The sequence below is a fragment of the Colias croceus genome, chromosome 27, assembly GCF_905220415.1.
Source record: "Colias croceus chromosome 27, ilColCroc2.1".
In the NCBI taxonomy this organism is placed as follows: domain Eukaryota; kingdom Metazoa; phylum Arthropoda; class Insecta; order Lepidoptera; family Pieridae; genus Colias; species Colias croceus.
Genome location: NC_059563.1, coordinates 1,827,991 through 1,849,955, shown reverse-complemented (window position 1 = coordinate 1,849,955; position 21,965 = coordinate 1,827,991). Strand labels below are relative to the sequence as shown.

General features: G+C 32.3%; 1 protein-coding gene across 1 annotated transcript in view; it reads right to left on the bottom strand.

Moving 5' to 3' along the window:
* Positions 1 to 21,965, bottom strand: part of LOC123703893 (homeobox protein OTX1-like) — a 61,075-nt gene that overhangs the window by 19,846 nt on the left and 19,264 nt on the right. The window contains exon 2 of the mRNA XM_045652083.1: positions 11,462 to 11,830. Within this exon, the coding sequence (XP_045508039.1) occupies positions 11,462 to 11,708 (247 nt within the window). The 5' untranslated portion in view covers positions 11,709 to 11,830. The remainder of the gene's footprint in view (positions 1 to 11,461; positions 11,831 to 21,965) is intronic.

Sequence of the window (21,965 nt, the reverse complement as noted above, 5' to 3'; positions counted from 1 at the left end):
TTCGATTTAGAAAGAACTAGGTATATCGAATGAAGGAATATTAAAATCCATTAGATATTATATTTTTCGTTATATGTTAGTACCATGTACAAAGACACAAATTGAAGTGTATATTTTTAATATTAAAATGCTTTCGTAGAGATTTTCCTTTTCCTCAGTTTTAAAATTTTTAATTTATTTCTTGCAATATATTCTACAGTAAATAACATTTCAGTATTATATCAGATTAATTGTAAATTGATTCCGTAATAATAAGTTAGATAACTAATTTAAAACTTCACATTTTTTATTTGCCAATACCATCAAAAATTTTGTTTGTTTTGCAAATAAGAAATGTGAAGACCAACAATCAAACAATCATTTAATGATTGTGTGAATATATATACCTTATTTATAAACACTAACTTTCACACCCTTATTTTCTTTCAAGCATTGTTTTTCTAAACTGAATGAAGTTCTAACCCTCCTGCCCTTAACAGCCATTGCATAAACAAACAACGGTGTGAGATGCAGCCGGTCTTTCACTTGTGAATTTTCACTTAAAATTGTTAAGGGTGACAAAGGGTGGTATACTGATCCTTTTTTAGATTTTTGAGGTTAGATCTAAACAAACTTCCGTTTAGTAAAAATATTATGTATCTGTCTATCAATTGTTTTAAATTAGGTATTACTTTCTAGAAGCACAGAATAGGTACTTAATCTATACTAATATTATAAAGCTTAAGAGTTTGTTTGTTTGAACGCGCTAATCTCAGGAAATATTGGTCCGATTTGAAAAATTCTCTCGGTGTTAGATAGCCCATTTATCGAAGAAGGTTATAGGCTATAAATCATCACGCTAAGACCAACAAGAGTGCAGCTAGTAGTATATATATCTACTAGCTGCGCTCTACTATTTACACGCGACATGCGCTACACAGACCAAAAAGTTTGAGACGATGTAATAAAAGTTTCACTTTAATAACTTTGTACCTATTGTGTTTCAAAATAGGCGGAAATACAACCGAATAAATAATTAATTAACCTCACTTTAACGAACAACACTAACTAAACTTACCTACCTAAAACAGTATCAACATAAAATCTCTTCAACCAAACTCGTTCGCCAATTCAACCCAAAGAGCAAAGACTAAAACAGCGAAACTCCCAAATCTGCACGACAAATTAAAACGTGATGGAAATTCGTTTTGAATTATGCAAATGCTATTAACAAAACATTGGTGGCTGATCAGCCGCAATGTCTTTGGGGGTCGGAGGGAACGTTCGTTCGCACCATAGTATAACGAGAAAAGTAAGTTATCTCGAACAAAGGTACATCGCGCCGTTTGTATGTAGAGTGCTATAAGCTATTAATCTATTATGGCGGTATGACTCTACTCGTATAACTCGACTAGGTTTTATTCGTAGGTATGTAATGTTTGAAAATATCGACAAAAGCTTATTCATTTGAGTTACTTTTTTACTGAGATAGATTAGATTTTGTCGAGAGTGATATGCATAAAGAAAATCATCGGTCCGACTCGTGACTCAAATAGTATAAGGCTTTGGAAATTCGCTCCCTTCATGTACGTACGCAAGCTTGACGCACGCACATGGACCTTCTCATGGACCGGTCTCGTGAGGGCCGCGTCATTGCTGTGCGCCGTTTGTTTATACAATTATTTAAAACTAGCTGTGCCTCGCAGTTATACCCGCATTGCTCCGCTCCTATTGGTCTTAGTGTGATAATATATTATAGGCTTCCTCTATAAATGGGCTATCTAACACCGAAAGAATTTTTCAAATCGGACCAGTTTTCTGAGATTAGCGCGTTCAAACAAACAAACTCTTCAGTTTAATAATATTAGTATAGATATCAATGAGACAAGTGACACGCTTCGCGAGTTTAGGTACCGAGCGCTCCTAAACGTCGGGAGTCAGCCTACTTTTCTCTTTATACTATGGTCGGGAGGACCGTGTGTTCGTTCGCACGGTAGACTGGGGTGTCGCAGAGTGTTATTTGATTTAAAAACATTTATGTTGACAGCGCTTGTTGAAACAATGGTGTGAAAATGGAAGAGATTTCTAGGTGCGTTGCGAAATGTCGAGATACATGATAAAAATCGCGTTTAAAATACGTTGAAAAGTCTTCTAGATTTCTATGTTACGTTGCGTTTTTGCTGAATGCGTCTTTGATTTAATATAAGAGGTGGACGTCGTAAAAAACTTAAAATAATAAATTAAAGCCACTTTTTTGTAGACTTTATTATTTTATGTAACTGCACTTTACTCATAAAAAACTAAATATTATGTAATAGCTAAATACCTGAAAATAAATCTTAAATCTATGAGTTTGTATGTACCTAATTTATATTTTATCAAAATAAGCTTTAATTCCATAAAACTATGTACAATGTGTTAAATGAAAAATTGTAACAAACCGTTATATTTTTTATTCGTTACAATATTATATTTGATAAGGGGTAGCAAGTGTTGATGTGTGAATTTTATATTTGCCCAATATAGTGAGATGTAACAATACGAGGGGGATTATTTGTTTGTTGTATCTGTACACATTGGCGGTAAAATGTTTGGCGTACGTGATTGTTTTTTGCACGTGTTGGTGAAGTTATTTTTTCCCGAGTTTTCGGGAAAATCATAAAAAAACCTAACTTTAAATGTGAACTCTGTATTTTACGTGTATGATGGTAACCAATATTATAAATGGGAAAATAACTCTGTCTATCTGTCTGACTTCTCGCCTCAAACACTGTACCGATTTAGATGAAATTTGGTATACAGATAAAGACCTGAGAAGGGTATAGGATACGTTTTAATCCGGAAGTCCCACAGGTATGGGAACTACCTATGCGCGTTATTCTTTGACTACGCGAAGCCTTGGGCAGAAAGCTAGTAGCACAGACTAATAATAATATACTACGTATACATCTAGTAGTAAGTAAATAGGTATCTGCAAATTATTTAGTAGTTAGTCACGTAATATTTATACATGTAAAAAAATATTTATGTGTGGTAGGTAGATAATGTTTAATTACAGCCTGGATTAATCCAACTTTACTTAATTAAAGGAAATTATAAGGCTTGTTAATTAAAAGTAAACAAATCGATCAATAAAACAGTAGCACAATGCATCTGCCCCATGCCCCACTAAAGCTAGCATTAACGATCTATCATCCCACAAAACTCCATCAAAACCGCTCCAGCACAGCGGAACAAACATTTTAACTTACACTTAAAAGCATCTCACTTAATCAGAAGTAGCGAAATATTTCTTTTTAAAATGACGTTTCAGATAAAACTTGACGTTGACAAGAGCCTTGCATTAAAGTTTATAAAAAAATAAAAACAAATATGTCCGAGCAAGATGGCGGCACATCAAAGGCGCCGGTAGCTGTGGAATGTATGAATGATAAAGTTTAAAATTATTTATGTTGCATGTATGTATATGGAGATGTTATTACCATTTATTACGCAGCAATAAATGCGTGTATTGATGGGATTTAGATAATTTATTAATGTAGTTTGCTAGGTACGGTAGCTTAAATTTTATCTGTTGAGTTTCCCATTTTTCAGCTACTGTAGAAGCGACGCTATTTTATTTATTTGTCATCAAGATAAATAGTGTTAAGAAAAATATGTTAAATCCAAAAATCAAACAAACTCAATCATTTAATTATTCAATTAGACTTCTTCTAGAAGCTTTTTTGAATCGTCATAACAGTTTTAACATGTACCACCGATTTGGAAAGCAGTATCTACAGAGAAGAATCGGCAAGAAACTCCATAGTTTCTCGTTATAGTTTGTTTAAAAACAAAGATATTTTATCATCACTATAAAATTGGAAGGAATCAAAAGAATTTCTAGAATTACGACGCGACACAAAAAGAAAAATAAATATAAAATCTACAGCTGTAAAACCTAATGACACTTAGGTTTTGCACGAATCCGATCGACGACGACAACGACTGCAATCAAATGCAAAAATATTAGCAACTCAGACAGTTTACGCATTTTCTATAAAAATCACAGTTAATCCGATTAATACTATTTATTTATATCTACAAATGGTGTAAATAAATGCGTAAAGCATGAGTAATTTTCTTGAGACGACATATTTGTGAAATGTGTCGATTTGTTGCGAGTTTTTAGCACTTATAGCAATAAGAATCTTATAATGGTTTGTTATTTCTCAAGTGAGATTGTCAATGTCCTTTATACGAGGGCTTATTTATAAATATTAATAGGTGTGTTTTTATTTGAAACGCAAGTAAACGAAACGGTCCTTTACATATAAAATACTAGAGGTCCGCCCAGGCTTCGCCCGTGGTACATATTTCGCAATAAAGTAGCCTATGTCCTTTCTCGGGTATCAAAATATCTCCATACCAAATTTCATGCAAATTGGTTCAGTAGTTTAGTCGTGATTGAGTAACAGACAGACAGACAGACAGACAGAGTTACTTTCGCATTTATAATATTAGTATGGATTATTTGTAAGTATTGTATGTTTACAGATAATTTATATATTATTGTAGGTATATTTACGAATAACACGTTTTTTTACATGTAAGGAAGATTTTAAAAACAAAAATTGAATTGATAATATAATTGAACTGTTAATTTTTCGCCTATTTAATTGAGGTTATTTTTATCTCATTACTTCAACAATAAAATCGCAATACAATGTAACTACAACAACAACAAACAAGTAAATAAATTAAAAATGCGGTATTATCCGCTCCATATCAATCCTCGATCCGTATAAAATATGATAGTTAATTTACCGGGTATGACAGAATGACCCCGATATAACGCGTGATGCCGCATTATAAATGTGAATCATTAAGTTTTAAAATTTTGAATTTGTAGTAAAATTATATGATTTATTGGTCTTGCGTGTTTTGGTGTTAACTTTATAGGATAGCGGTTTGTTACTAACGTGTTGGAGTCAGTTTCTCGGTTTACTCTTTATGTTTGTTTTTATTGAAGTATTCATGAGTGTATCTAGTTAAAACTAGTTGTTATCAGCAAGGACTGTACTTAGGTTATCTAATTTAAAAATGGAATTAATCTATACTATCTATACTAATATTATAAAGAGGAAAGGTTAGTAATTACGTATGTACTATGTATGGTTTTCACGCATAAACTACTGGACCGATTTCAAAAATTCTTTCACCGTTAGAAAGCTGCATCTTCATTGAGCAACAAGGGCTAGGTTTTATCCCGGAAATCCCACGGGAACGGGAACTATGCGGATTTTTCTTTGAAAACGCGGGCGAGGCCGCAGGCGGAAAGCTAGTTATCATTATAAAGCTGTAATTTGTAAACGGATTATTAATTTTTGGATAAAAAATTCATCAAAAAAGGCATGTAATTCATAAACGTATAGATAGATTGATAACCCCTTTTTTTTTTCAAAACACGAGTCTGTTATTCATAGACAAGACTTTGCTCATACGATTCGAAGTTTTTCTAAGAAATAGATTACAGTGAAACCTAAGTAGTTATAATTAGAACAAAAAAGTCAACTTTCACATAACAAAAGGTCACTTGTCATTGATTGATAATGTCACATTATCGTATTTAATGACAATACCAAATTATATTTGCATTAGATTACAATTACTTTCTAATTTAATAAGATCTAAACTTTTTTTAGTTAATGTTTATTGACCTTTTCAATGACATGTTTAATTTATTGTGTCACATCCGCAGGACACAGCTAGTTAGTACCTTAGTTAGTACATAAAAGGATTGGTACAGGACGAACTTATCACTCAGCAGCAATTTCTACCAGGCAACCTTATATAAAAAAGTGATACATTTTAACCTAAATATAACATGTTATAATTTAATTCATATCAGGTACAAAGAAATGAAATATGTTTCAACTTTCAACATGAATATGTTCACGCATAAACGGCGGAACGAATTTGGGTAAATTTTGACGTACAGATAGAGTTTGATTTTGTAAAAAAAAAATGTTTTCTTTTATACCGATATTATTCATCGAATTATACACGTTTACTATTGTATGTATAACCCAGTAGTTTCAATCGAGATTAAAGGAGGAATAGGATAAATACCTACTGATAAAATTTTGTAAAAAACAAGTTATTACCCGGGCGGAGCCTATAGCCTAAACTAAATCTTCTAACGTTAGAACGAATTATGAACTTTGCAATAATATTAAAAATTAAAAAGAAGACATAGACTAAAGAGTAAAAAAAATATAGTCTGTAGATATTAGTCATGGCGCGAATTATTAAAAATTAAAAACTCGTTTCGTGTAACACCAGCAGTCAATTTAGGTCTAAATATCGAATTTTAAGCGCTTTTCGAATGGTTTCCAATTAAATTACAAATAAAAGTTTATTTATTTGACGATGATTAATATTTTATTTATTAATAAGTGACGAGACGTGTAAAGCAATAAAAGTATAAATAATTTATAGGATTTTTGCGAGGAAGGAATATTTTTGATCGTTTACTGGCCCCGGGCTATGATGGCCAATCTACATGGATTCGATCCTGTTGGTCTTAGCGTGATGATATATATATAGCCTTCCTCAATAAATCGGCTGTCTAACATCGAAAGAATTTTTCAAATCGGACCAGTAGTTCCTGAGATAAGCGCGTTCAAACAAACAAACTCTTCAGCTTTATAATATTAAGTATATCTAATATCTATACTAAAAAAAGGATAGATAAAAGGTGAATACAGAATATAGTAAAAGAAAAAACATCGTCTGATCGTTGTTATAATTGAGTTAAGGCAAGGCAAGTAACATAACACTGCGGGCTTCTTTAATCAATATGTAACTGACCATCGGTAGCTCCTGTCTGGCTTTTTTATAAGGGCATTTGTTTCTTTTATGATTTGTAAGGTAATTAGTAATTGCAGTTGTTTTTTGATGCAACTTGAAAATAGGATAGCGCATAAAACACTAGATATATATAAATACTTAATTTCAGAACTGAAGTTATTATTAGGTTACGTTTTTGGATGTTATTTTACCTTCTGTTATCTGTGACCTCGAGCGTAACGTTTTATGTTAAACTAGCTTACCGCCCGCGGCTTCGCCCGCTTTGTCTAAAACCTAATAAATTATATACTCAAACCTTCCTCTTGAATCACTCTATCTATTAAAAAAAACCGCATCAAAATCCGTTGCGCAGTTTTAAAGATTTAAGCATACAAAGGGACATAGGGACAGAGAAAGTGACTTTGTTTTATAATATGTAGTGATGATATTGATTAGCTAGTATATTTTGCCACAATAGATTCATTATCTATGCACGAACCTATCAATTACAAATATACTTAGGTATATAAATAGCGTCTCTAAAACACTCAATAGTATTTATAATTGGATTACAATATCTTGAAGTTTGTTAAGCTTGTTAGATTTTCATTAAGTCATTACCTTTTAATGATGGTTTATCTTTTAACCGCAGTTTGTATTTTCATGTTTAAAATTTAACACGTATTAATATCGTAGGTACTTTGCTACCGGTTTTAAACTTTTATTTATTTATTTATTACATTTATTTTAGGTGACAGACAATAAATTGTACAGAATTTTAAAATATCTTAAGAATAAAAGAATCTGAATATTATATTATTTAACATTATTTAAAACGAGACGTTATTATCATAGCTTCCAAAATAATAGTTTAAAATAGGTTTAAAATTAACTACCAAATCTTAAATTCCATAAACATTCTATACTAGTCTTACAACGCAGCTTTTCCCAATTATAAAACAGAGGTCATTAACCCGCTAGTGTTGTATCATGTTATATCGAATCGATAATTCGGTCAACGTGTCAACCGCATGTAATTTAACACCTTGCCACATGGTGTAATTGGGTCATTTTGTTTTTTGTGACTAATTTTATTATTTTAGTAAGGTGTCTAATTATACTTCTAAGTACTTAAAATAACATGAGAAAAAATGGAAGTTATAGAAGTACGAGATAATAAGGAGTATTAATAGTTTTTGTAAAACGCTTAAAAACTAAAATGAAAGGCGGGAAAATCAGGCACTGTATTATTTTTAATAATAAAAAATGTATAATATATTAAAGTAACTATTGTAACCCGTTGAACTCTTTTATACCAAGTAAAAACATACTTTAAGAAATAATATCAACGATCTATTTGAGTTTGTTCATAAATATTTTAAAGATTTTAATTTGTTAAAATGATTATAATGCCTACATTGTCTACTGAAAGGTTTGTCAAACTGTATGATGCCATACGCAATACGCATATTTGAATTTCCTATTTCTAAGAATAATAAATAAATCGGTAAAAAACCGGTTTTAGCTTCTTCCACTGAAGAAAAAACTTTTTTATCCTAGGATTTTGTAGACCACTTACATCCAGTCTTATCAAATGTTATCTTTCTAAAATGTATTCAACATTACATTAATTAGGTATTGGCTATGCAATAAAACAAAATGTTTAAAACCGTGCTTTAATCATAAGTATTTAATTTAAATCCCGTCTTAAGATATGATAATTTAAAATATATGTTAATTAATATTATAAAAGCCACCAACTTACACCGCGTAAAGTAAAAAAAAAAATTAGTTACCTACATATAAGCCTACCACTATCAATGAAATTGCCAGATTAAAAAAGCAACTGGCCGTAAAATTGTAAAGGACGCCAATAAAAAGAATATAGATTTAAAAAAAATTAAATTCAAAAAAGGAATTCCCAGCTGCCATCGTTACGCGTATCGTGGGAGCGAGACGGGTATACGTTGTAGGAATGCGCGTGAAAGGGACGGATATAGGGATTATAGGCTATGGGATTATATTCTGGCATTAAACGTGTATTCGAGTTTATGTCTAATAGGTCGTTCATTTTGTTTACTGATTTAGTGGAATTTATTGGTTTCGATATTTCGAGCGTGCGGTTCGAACGATTAGAGAGGTTAAGCGGCGGTAGTCAATGTCAAGAAGTGGATGGGTTTATTGAGATGTTCTAGATATTGTTTCCTTTTAGTTTTGTAGGGATGTTTTCAAAGGGGAGGTTATTGACCCCGTGTTGAAAGCGTGAAGCAGGCTTCTAAAAGATAATTTGACAGAAATCACGGGTAGAAGCTAGTTGCATAAATAAAACCAATGAAAAAGGATGCGTTTTTGTGATTATAATTATGTTGTTTGTCGTTACAACACTTTCTGGTCTCCATTATGTGAAGTCCCATGTCCCCGTAGTGGGGTAAGGGGCAGATGCATTATGCATACATCTGTTTCACTGATCGATTTTTCTTTAGGGACAAGTAGGTGATCAGCCGTAAGTGTCCTATCAGACCGAGACATTTTTTTTTCTTCGTCTCCACTGGGAATCGAACCCAGGACCCCTCGGTTCTACTCTCACGCGTCAACCACTGTACCAAGGAGGCGGTCGGTCTCCATTATAATAAATAAAAAAAAACATACGTCAAATTCAAAATGCGTCATTGTTTTTTACATCTTTAATTACTATATAATAGTATCACAAATATGTTTTTGTTATCTAATCAATAACTTTTAAGTCTTTCGTATAGCAAATCAATTATAAATTAATTATTAGGTAATTATTTCGACAACTTAAGCACACAGAATGATAAATTGATAACGTTAAAAGCTTCCTAATAATGTGTACTAAATGTGGGCTCTTTTACGTATAAACGGCTCATCCGGACTGGATGAAATTTACAGAGATAAATATTCTTTGATCAGCACATATACTTTTCCTACAATCACTACGCAAATGTCAAAAAAGTCTGTAATATATCTTATATATAAAATTCCCGTGTGTGTTAGTTACCATACTCCTCCAAAACGGCTGGACCGATTCTCATGAAATTTTCTGTGCATAACGGGTAAGTCTGAGAATCTAACGGGTAAGTCATGGAGGGTTGTCGCGTAAAAACCACAGGACAGTTCTTTGGCATATTATGTATAAGTTAGATATAAGTTACATATTATGTAATATTGACATGATTTTAAAAGAGCAACTATGGAGTTTCTTGCCGATTCTTCTCCATAGATACTGCTTTCCGAATCGGTGGTAAATGTTAAAAATACTTATGTAATGACGATTCGAAAGTGCTACTAAATAGTAGTCTAATTGAATAAATGAATGTTTGAGTTTGAGTTTGAGTTTGAATCGGCCAAAATCTATTTTTCATACCCCTAAGTGATTAGAGTAAGCAGAACAACGTTTGTCGGGACAGCTAGTAAACCTATAGATTTAAATCATTCTTACTAAATTTCTAAACTAAACGTAGCATATACCTAGTCATACATAAGTTTTAAACTAGTAAGTATACACTTACATACATACACGGATTTCTCGAAAACGAAACTAGGTACATAGTCATAGATACACAATACACATACAATAATCGATTATTAAAAAAATCAACATGAAACCAAAACTTTACTAATTAAAACAATTAACAAGCTCACCCATTCCTGGCAACCCTAGGGGAGGTAAGCGGCTTATGAGGGCCCTGTTTTGATTATTTCCAAGGATGTCTTGTCTCATAAAATATGCAGTGTTGTTCGAGTCTTCGTGATGTAAATTCTACTAATGGTAGTTTTTGGTTGCCAGTGCATTGTGGTATGGTAGTTTGTTAGTTTAGTTTTTAGTATTGGAATTAATGCTGTTTTTGTATTGGTTGTGTTGTGGTTCACTTTTTAATTAGGTTTAGTCTTGTGTGGAATTATTAATGAAATAAGAGGCTGCTAGAATTGCATATCGCCTATCGGTAGTTATTTAAAAGAACTTACATAATATTATGGATGAAATAAATAAAATGTCTAAAATATCTCCATTTCATTTCTTCATAAAAATCGATTTTTATCTATACCTAAATATGATTAGAATCATTAAAAATTACCACATGCAAAAATTATACATACCTACCACTAATTATTGTACAAAAACACCTATAAATGTTAAAAACATATAGGTAAGAATTATAAATGAAATTGTTTTCATTATAACAAAAAAATAATGTCGTCCAAGACAATCGTGAAATTGCGTCACTAAACCTCATTTTCTTGGGCACAAGGAAATTAATTTAATTCCTACAAAATATTCCGATGTCCTTTGTTACTTTATTCGCTTGAAATACCATTTTATTTATCATTTTATTATTATTAATGACGTGTTATGATTAATCTCCTGTCTGGTATAAATGAATCTTTATTTCTCTTGGTTACCTAAAATGCATCCGAAATTAAATATTTTTAAAATGTGCAGTAAAATATGCAATATATATTTAAGTATTTCAGAAGCTTTGCTAAAACTCAACTCCCACATTAAAGCCGGTCAATACGATCGCATTGTGCCCAACGGTGTGATCGTCATGGGCGTCTATCACCTACCACCAAGTGAGTCGCCTGCCCTATTGCCAGGGTTACTATAAAAAAAACTTACAATAGATCTTACCTTGCGGGAAGCCCACAGCCTCAAGCCCATGATGCGTAAGTCCAAACGGCCCCAACCCCCCAAGCGGTCCAGGCCCCATGCCCATATGATGCGCGCTCGAGTGATGAGCGTACGGATTCTGAGACAGCGGCGAAGGCTGCTTCAGATAATGAAAGTAGTGATGTAGCGGTGTAGTCGAGTGATGCGCTTGAGGTGCCGCAGGGGCCGCCGTCGGCCCGCTCGCGGAGGAGTTCGTTAACAGCGCCATCTCGTGTCGGTGATGGAAATTAGTCACCGGGTTGCCATGTTGCGCGTGTGGAGCATGTTTGGTAGTTTTTAGTCTAATGGCTGGTGTGTGCGCACGCTCGGGATAGCATTTTGGTGGTTATCCTGCAACAAAAATGGGAGTTTAGCGTCGCATTTTAATTGGTGATACGTTTAAGTACGCTTATATTCATTGGAATTAAATGTAAGAAAGCGTAAGAGCTTCTAATTGTTATGTTTTTAATAGATTAATAACAATGTTTCATGATATGACTTGAATAATAGGTATTAGAAACAGCTGAAATTTTATGAAAATAGGTTTCATATAAATCAGTACATTGTACCTACATAAAACATCAAAACTGTTAAACATATTGATCATATCCTGCATATTATATGAATTGAAATTTGCTGCATAAAATTAAAATCTTCTGTAGAATTATTCCGATGAGCCATTTATTTTCATATCAAAAATATCATAATATTCTAATGTAAACAAGGAAAAACATCCGTGTTATTATTGTTTTCTTCAAGTTTAACCTTTCAACATGTTCTAAGATACATATTTTCATATTTACTATGAACTTACTAAGTAATAAAGTTATTTTAATGCCATGGATAAGTGTCGGATTATAATCAATTGAATTAAGTGCATTCCGTTTAATTGATAATTAATGGTATTTTTGTAATAAGCACTTACTCTAATCTTATAATAACGTTAAAATATTTGTTTCAATGTTTATTTTATAATATTAACTAGATACTGTATGTATTGAATATGTGAAAAAAAATCTAATATGTAATAGTGATAATTTGCATAATATTATTTATAAAAGATAACTTTAAATTGCTACCATTACTTGTAATAAAAAATATGGATTTTTTTATAAATATCAGTGTGAACTGCACAAAAAAGCACCCTTCATAGAATATGTATTATGATACAATTAATGAAGTAGATCTAACATCAAGTACTCTTGAAAAGAAATACAAAATAATTGCCGTATCAATTTCATTCCAACACATTCGTGTAAAAGCTAAACGTTTGTTTCCGCTCAGTGCATCTTTTAATAACATCATTGCACATGCCATACGCAATCATAAATAGTGCCTATCAAGTTTTTTGCAACAATCATAAACTATTTAACAATTACCCGAAGAATGGCTAATTTTCCGCGCGATTGCAACACTACATTCAAACGTCAAACGCCTTCCAATTTCGAATTCGTCACGACGGCTCTGAATGTTTTTTTCTTCTTTTTTCTCATGTTGCCAGTGTCAAAAATTCGGGATTCGAATTGCGGAATTGTATAGCTTTTTTTTTAATTTTTTCAAATGCTCTAGGTACATGTTTACAGACATTTTGTCACGTTTGTTTTTTTTTTATCTCTTACCTGAGTTACCTGCAAATCGAGGGGGCTATGATCACTCTTGTTTTCTTTGTGCTACGTATGAAAGTGATGACATGTTCGTTCGAAAATATTTTTGTTATGATCAATGCAATGAGAAGGTATTTTATATTTCTTTATTCCTTTTGTAAATTTTTCGTATCAATTTGAGATGATGTGATATTTATATTTAATACTTTGTTATGCCTTCCTACAATAATTAAGAGAAGCTGTTTTCTACGAAAACTGCTTTTTCCTCGACAATTTTCTGGGGTATTTGAAGCATTTCAGACTATCGACGTTTAAAGATAAATTATTGTTTATTTGCACATTTCTATGTTACATTATCGTACTTGGTGTCAAACAAATGTATGTGTGTCCTATTAAATCCAATTAAGGCGGAAATAAAATGCCAAAAAATAGTAGTTCTTTGGTAAAGAAACCTCTAATTGCGTATATAATGAAATCATTTAACCAAATGTCTTTATTAAATAACAGACGTGAGAGCAGAAAGTATACAATCTTTTTTAAGTTAAAATTTTTAATTACTAGTTTTGCATGGGAAGTTCTTTTGTACGTATTTATACTATGAAATGAAAAGTTCGAAGCTTTTGTTCAACATCACCTATTTAAAATGATGCAGCAAAATTAATAGGTACTTAAAAATTAATTATTGTAAATTCCACTAGATTTAATAAATTGGTCAACGCATTCATGCAGTAAATTTTGTAAATCATTTTTTTATAAAGACACTAGGTTTCCGCCCGCGGCTTCGCCCGCGCAGTCAAAGAAAAACCTGCATAGTTCCCGTTCCCGTGGGATTTCCTCGGGTATCAAAATATCTCCATACCAAATTTCATGAAAATTGGTTCAGTATAGTTTAGGCGTGATTGAGTAACAGACAGACAGACAGAGTTACTTTCACATTTATAATATTAGTATGGATGTAATAACAGCAAAATATATGCGGTATATTTCAAACCGGAGCCTCAAAAATTTCATACCAAGGCTAGCATAAAAGACAAGGCTTTTCAACACTGTCGCTTTTATCACACTTCGCCGAAATCTCTAATCTGTCAACAAAAGATTATCTAACGGATTAGGAGTGAGTTTAGGAAAAATATCATCTACAGCTTTAAACATAGAGTCGATATTTGAATACTTGGTAAAAGGGATTTCTGCTTGAGCTGAATTTTTGAAGTCGTACCTTTGAAGACAATTGTTACATTTTAATTTGCGGCGTTTTTGGAGTTTATGCGTCAATAATTTGTCTAAATACATTTTGGTTGCCTTTGCAAATGTGACGATTTTATTTCGAAGAACTATGCGATATTTTGAACACTTATTTCTTAGCGCTATCCGTTTTGAACACTTTCCAGTTTGGGAAATTGGGAATTTTAAAGCGCAAGTTTTTAAAGTAGTAACAAACATACACGTCCAACCTCACCAACTTTTTCGCATTTATAATATTAGTAGGACTTAATTTAACATTAATTATTAATAAATTAGTTACTTCATTAAATATTTTAATTTCTAATTTTTGGCCTTGCGGGGTATCGAAATACAAAATTGCCTATGTGCTAACTGCTTATCCAGACGCATTAATCTATCTGTAGGTATCAAATTTCATACTGTTCATTTCAGCCATTTTTTCTCTTAAAAGAGTAACAAACATCCATCCGTCCATCCTCACAATTTTTCACGTTTATAACATACTATAGCTTACCGCCCGCGGCTTCACCCGTTTTGTCTAAAACTTAATAAATTATATACTAAAACCTTCCTCTTGAATCACTCTGTAGTGATGGCAAACAACTCTTTCCTCACCACGGCTAGTTACCACAAAAACTATGTAGTAGCACTCAATTTTGCACTTACCGCGTATACCACACAAAAAGTTCCGAAAGCCTTTGTTAAATCGACAAATGGTTACTGGGAATTGTCGAAAAATACCCAAAATGTGTGGAAAAAATCACCATTGTGAGCGTGATGTGCGTCGAAGCGTCGAAATTTGTCACAAAGCGACCCCCATGGTCAATTATAGTTTAATATCTTTGTCACAATATCGGCGGGTACGTAATTTATATGTGGGAGTGATATTTTGTTACCATAAAACTGATATAAACGCAAAAGTTTAGACGAATGTATGACATACTAGCTGCGCCCCGCGGTTTCACCCGCGTTGCTCCGCTTCTGTGGGTCTTAACGTGATTATATATAGCCTATAGCCATTCTCGATAAGTGGACTATCTAACACCGAAAGAATTTTTCAAATCGGACCAGTAGTTCCCGAGATTAGCGCGTTCAAACAAACAAACAAACTCTTCAGCATTATAATTGAATTAAAATAAGTTAAAGCTATATCTTTTGTTTTCAATAATGATTGGAAAAAAAGACAGAAATGAGATTGCAATGCAATAAAATCAAATGCAATATGAAATTAGGTAAAATGTTATTTTCTTTACATTTTATAGCATACTAGCTTACCGCCTGCGGCTTCGCCCGCTTTGTCGTCTCATATCTAATAAATTATATAATAAAACCTTCCCCTTGAATCACTCTATCTATTCTAGTTTTACTCACAGAACTAAGGAACATTGAGTTTGATTATAAACACGGTTATTTAGCTAAATAAAAGAGAAAGATACATCGATATCGAGATATTTCGACACGTTATTAATGACCATACTCATAAAATATTATAATGAAGAAGTTATTCCTCACAATTATAACTTTATACTATGATTATAATTATACTAATAGAAGATATTATAATTAGTTTGTGCTACCACATATAAAAAATGTATCTTAATTAAGTATTTCGTGTTAAAAACAAATTTAGCTTGAGAAAACCCATTGTTTTAATTAAAGTTGACAAATGTAATAAATTAACGTTTGTTATATGAATAAAAAGGCAAATCGATATAATATTTGAATAAGAGCCGATTTTTCAATACATAGTTAAAATTTATTCGTCCAATAAAGTATTACACGAACATTTTAAAATGTCACCTGTAAACTGTCATATACGGACAATTACAATACATTTTTTAAATGGTAGTTTAATACGTTATTCGATGAATAAGTTTTAACCAAGGATTGAAAAATCAGCCCTATCTGAATCATGTTAACTACGTAGGTAGTGAATAAAATATCTGTCATCTGTCAAAAAAGCATACAAAACAAAAGAATGCATTTTTTTTTCTTGTTAGGGCAAGATGGCTTCTTGGCAAGATGATATAACTATTTGCCAGTGTCAAGTATGAAAAAGTATGCATTAACTTTACAATTAGTACAATAATTAATCAACATAACCTATAATTTGCCATAAAATTCGCGCCGTAACCGATCTGTCACGCTGACAGCCAGTGCTGCCAACTGCGCAAATAGAAAAAGTTACACGAAAGGGACTGTTTGTTTTTCTAGCTGGCAACAATGCGTGTTTACTCTTTATTATTTATTGCTTTTCCCGCGTTGACAAATAGATTTTTGTATATTGATACCGGGGGTGAATGGATGGATTTATGAAATATGTTCGGTGAAATGTGATGACAGTGATATTTATGCGAATAATAAGAATTGATACTTATAGCTTCCTGGTTCCTGATAATTTGGAAGATACTTTAATTTTTCTCTTACGTGACTTGTTTTACTTTTGTCATAATTAATTAGTGTTTTACACATTATGTCCATAATACCTATCTGTGTGCAAGCTTTTTAATTACCTTATTTTACACTATATTAGCGTTAGCTACTATTATTATCTAAGTAGTCTGTGACAATAATAAAAACTTTACAAATGATTACGCAGATATCGACAAAATATGAAAAATACTGTTAACCTGTTTGTCATACAGTTAAAATTGGTATTTATTCCGTGTAAGATTCTTTCCCATAATTTGTAGGTACCCATATAAAAATAGATGATCATATCTTCTCTTTTCATTTGAGAATAATACCACATAGCATTTCCTGAACAATATTAAACTTCAAATAATTCAAACCCAAAAGAAATGTAACATATTATTTCGTCTGCATGCACGTGTAACATGTATATCCGTTCCGTACAAATATTGACCGACGCGAGCAAACATACAAAAAAAAAACACGCATGCCCCTGTCAACTATGAATGAACATCATATCTATTGTGATTCCATTTTGCGTTTAGATATCTCTATTAAAAGTTCTTTGTATGGTTATGACGTCACAAGCTTGATTTATTTATTTATAGAAGGGCCTACCAGCAGAATATGTTCAAATAATATTTTTTAAACTACAGAGACACGACTGAGACGACCTAGATAACCTAATAATAGGTAATCATTTCGAAGAAACAAGGTTCATTCTTTATATCAATTATCTACATAATCTGTCCGTATTCTCACATTTAAAAAAATATTCAATAATAAGACAACGCGGGTGAAGTCGCGCGCGGAATGCTAGTCAATACTCAATTATAAATGAAGCTTGAAGTACCTAGGTATTCATTTCAAAACAAAATATATATGTGGGAATAGGATAAATTAAGATGTATTTCATAACTAGTTTTTTTTTTATTTTTAGTCTGTGTCTTTCTATTAAGAATATGTTAATATGTTATCTGTAGATCGATGATTAGGTATCTATGACGTGTCTATGACAGATTACTTTGTGTCTCGAAAAAGAAATGGAGAATTGTATTTTTATCACCGGTTGAAGGGAAATAAACTGTTTGGGCTAATTTGGCGTTTTTATTTACACCATCCCCACATATTATATTGAAACTAAAACAGATTTGAGAGGAAATTACAGATATTATCTAAGTAAAATTAACTTCTACTTAACTAAAATTAATTATTCAACTGCCCTGTGTTCTATCATTACTGTTCAAAAAACGCTACCGCTCATAAAATAGACTATATTATAGTCTTCAACCATGTAATAGTCCCTCACAAGGCCCAGGAGGATAAAAACAATTAGCAAAACTCTGGGGACTTGTAACTTGATCTTTACTTCGCGCAATGATTTGTTTTTGGTGTATTTTATAAGCTGAAGCGATTTTATAAAGTATGGAAAATGGTTTAACTGTGGGGGTTTTTAACACGCTTTTCTTAGCTTCTCACATGTATGTAACCGAATCCTTTAGATTTAATTCTTTGTAAGTTGGATTTACCTAGATCTGGCCAGTGGCCGTTGCCTGAACAGATTTTCATGAAACAAAAGGACACCTCGGATAAAGTTATCTATGCCCCCAAGAAAACGGAAATCAGTTAATCCGTTTGGTAGCTACTAAAATTATCTTTCAAAAATATAAAACCAAACGAAAATCAGTTCATCTGTTTGGGAGCTGCGATAGAAAGTAACAACAGATACGTAACTTAATATAACAACCCTCTTTTTGTCGAGAATTACAAAATCGCTAACCACTCGTCGTTTAAGCCCTACTCCCTAGGGAGCTCCGCTAATGGCCTGTTGGCAAACCGGTGGCGAAGGCCTAATAGCTTCTTTATGGCTTATTTATTTGATTTTTTACGATACTTGATATTCTTGGGGAAAGATGTTCTAGTTTATCAAATGGGAAATTATTTTTATGCGGTTTTTTAATGTTTTTAGCATTATAATAGCTACATGTTAGTTACCGAGTCGCTTTCTTATGGTAAAAAAAAATATACCACATTATTTCACAAAAAAATTATATCTATTCTGTTTGTATATCTGTTCGTTGACAGGAATTCCAGATAAAAAGCTAAGGATTAACCCATCCAAATATAAAGAACTGCATTGTCAGAAAAATAGTGCCTCACAAAATTCCCAACACAGACGAAGTCGGGAACTATAGCTAGTAAAATGAATATAATCTATACTAATATTATAAAGCTGAACAGTTTGTTTATTTGTTTGAACGCGCTTATGTCAGGAACTACTGGTGTCCAAATTGAAAAATTATTTCGGTGTTGGATAGCCCATTTATCGAGGAAGGATAGGCTACATATCATCAAAACGAACAGGAGCGGAGCAACGCGGGTAAAACCGCGGGGCACAGCTAGTAGTTAAATAAAAGAATATTCATTCATAACTATGATTAAATACCATATAATATCCTTTCAAATCTACCCTCATTTTCTTCGGCACGTGGCCTATTGTTACAATAAATTGAAATGGCAAATTACTTAGATAAGTAATCAGATGTATTAATTTCTATTTAAAGATTATGCTTGACTGTGGGTACTTGATAAGTTATATCCGAATTGTGTGTGTGTAGACATGCAAAAATGCTGAATGGATTTTATTTGTTTATTTTTTCATCAAAAATTCGGATATCGCAGATCCATTTTGATGAAACTTGGTATGGCGTGGAATGACGGAAAAAAATGCGGAAGCAGCACCTACTTATCCTATTACCTAAATTATAAATTTGGTATTTGCAAAATTAATGAGCATTATTTCTGAACACACCAAGAATGTATAAAATAAATATTATACATTCTTGGTGTGTTTTACTTACAAATATAATTAACTAGATTTCCGCCCGCGGCTTCGCCCGCGTTTGCAAAGGAAAACCCGCATAGTTCCCGTTCCCGTGGGATTTCCGGGATAAAAACTATCCTATGTGTTAATTCAAGTTACCCTCTATATGTGTGCTAAATTTCATAGTAATCGGTTCAGTAGTTTTTACGTGAAAGAGTAACAAACATCCATACAAACTTTGGACTAGCTGCTCCGCGCGGTTTCACCCCCGTGGCTCTACTCCTGTTGGTCGTAACCGTAACGTGATGATATATAGCGTATAGCCTTCCTCGATAAATGAGCTATCTAACGCCGAAAGAATTTTTCAAATCGGACCAGTAGTTCCCGAGATTAGCGCGTTCAAACAAACAAACAAACTCTTCAGCTTTATAATACCTAGATTATCTAAACATGAAGAAAACTATATTTCATATACCTAGGTATAGTTTTCAAAAATATATTTCTCAAATATTAATTTTACTACAATAATATCGGATTGTCATATCATAATTAGGTACATACCTAGTATAGTTTGGTACAATCAGCACCTTACTATAGGTAGAACATAGACTATATAGAGTAGGTATAAACTATAAAGTATAGATTATTATAGAAGCATAGATAAATAACTGTAACTATTAATTTAGGTATATAATCTGTACTGTATTCAGAAACTCTTATCTAGGTATAGATAAGTACTCTATGTTATAGATACAATAAACTATAAGGAAACTGCCATTTGTAAATATTACCTTGTTACTTACAAAGCTCTATGCTTTGTAAGTATCTCCGAAATAATTTTTCAAATCGTACCAGTAGTTCCCGAGATTAGCGCGTTCAAACAAACAAACAAACTCTTCAGCTTTATAATATTAGTATAGATAGATGCCAAATTGGTAGATACGTAGGTAGGTAGGGTCATTGCGCCTGTTCGCGTCCACCTGCCTATTCGCGTCCATTTTGCGGATATCTTTTAGAAAATTCACGAAAATAAGTATACTTTATGTAAAATTGTAATAAGAAAAATTTCCGATAATACCTCAATGTATATGAGACATGCATATTCAAAATATGCCTGCGCAACGCCTATCCTATTTAAAAAAAATATTTAATTTTGGCTATTAAACGAGAAAGCTAAAACGCGCTGAATTTTGAGAAAAAAATAGTGCGCAGCGTCGCGTTTGACGGTAAGTATCTTATTGTTAAATGTGAATTTTTGAATATATAACTGTTTCTTTGCTTTGCTAACAAAACGTGGAATAGTATGGATTATAAATCAGCTTATTTCTTTTACAATTAATAGCTAAAATAAGGTGGACGCGAATTACTACACCGAATTTGTACAACTTCCATTTTGCGTCCACGGTGGGCGCAAACTATACCTATAGTGCATAACAATAGAACATATTGCGTCCACATTGTTTTTCATTACGTAGCAATGAATTGTTTGCTAAAATATGTAATTTAGAATAGATTGTAAATTTTTGACTAAGACCACAAGTTGATAATTTAAATTTTCATTCGAATTAGCAAATTTTTATGCTATTTTTTCATTTTAAAATGGGTATTCTAAAAATGAGACTAGTATTTTTGAGAATGACAGTCAATAAGTCTGTGGTTAAGAAAATAATATAAACAAAAAAGAAATTTAATTCATTAGAAACTATAAAATAGGGTAGGTAGGTAATCGATTATTATTTATAATTACATAACGTAACTTTGTTTTTTGTTAATTTTTGGTTCTAATAATGATGAGAAGATAAATATAAATAAGTTTTTCCAGTTGCCTCACACAGTGAATTATATTAATAATAATGTTGATTTTAGGGTTCCGAACCTCAAAAGGAAAAACCGGAATCCTTGTAGGATCACTTTGATATCCGTCCGTCTGTATGTCCGTCTGCCGGTCTGTCTTTCTGTCAAGACCCTATTTCTCAGTAACGCGTAGAGGTATAAAGCTGAAATTTATTTTGAATACTCAAGTCTACGGTCCCTTGAAGCAGTGAAAAAATCACACTTATAAGCCAAAGCAAGCAAAAGATACAGCCGTTTATGCTGCAAATTTTCGCAAATTTCGACATTCGCAAGGGAATCAAAACCTACAGGGTACTTTAGGTGAACACAGACACTTCAAGTTTGGTACAAAGCAACGTCTTATAGCACAAATAAGGGAAACATTGAAAAAATAATCATTTACAGTTAAAACATAGGAAAAAAGACAGGTTAATAAGGAACCCTCGGTATGCGAGTCCCACTCGCATTTGGCCGGTTTTTATTAAATAACTATATACGTAAATAAATAATTTATTAAAATCTAATTTTTATTTGCATTTATCTGATAAAATATCACCCAATAAACTCTTAATTCCTTTTCTAAGCTGGTGGA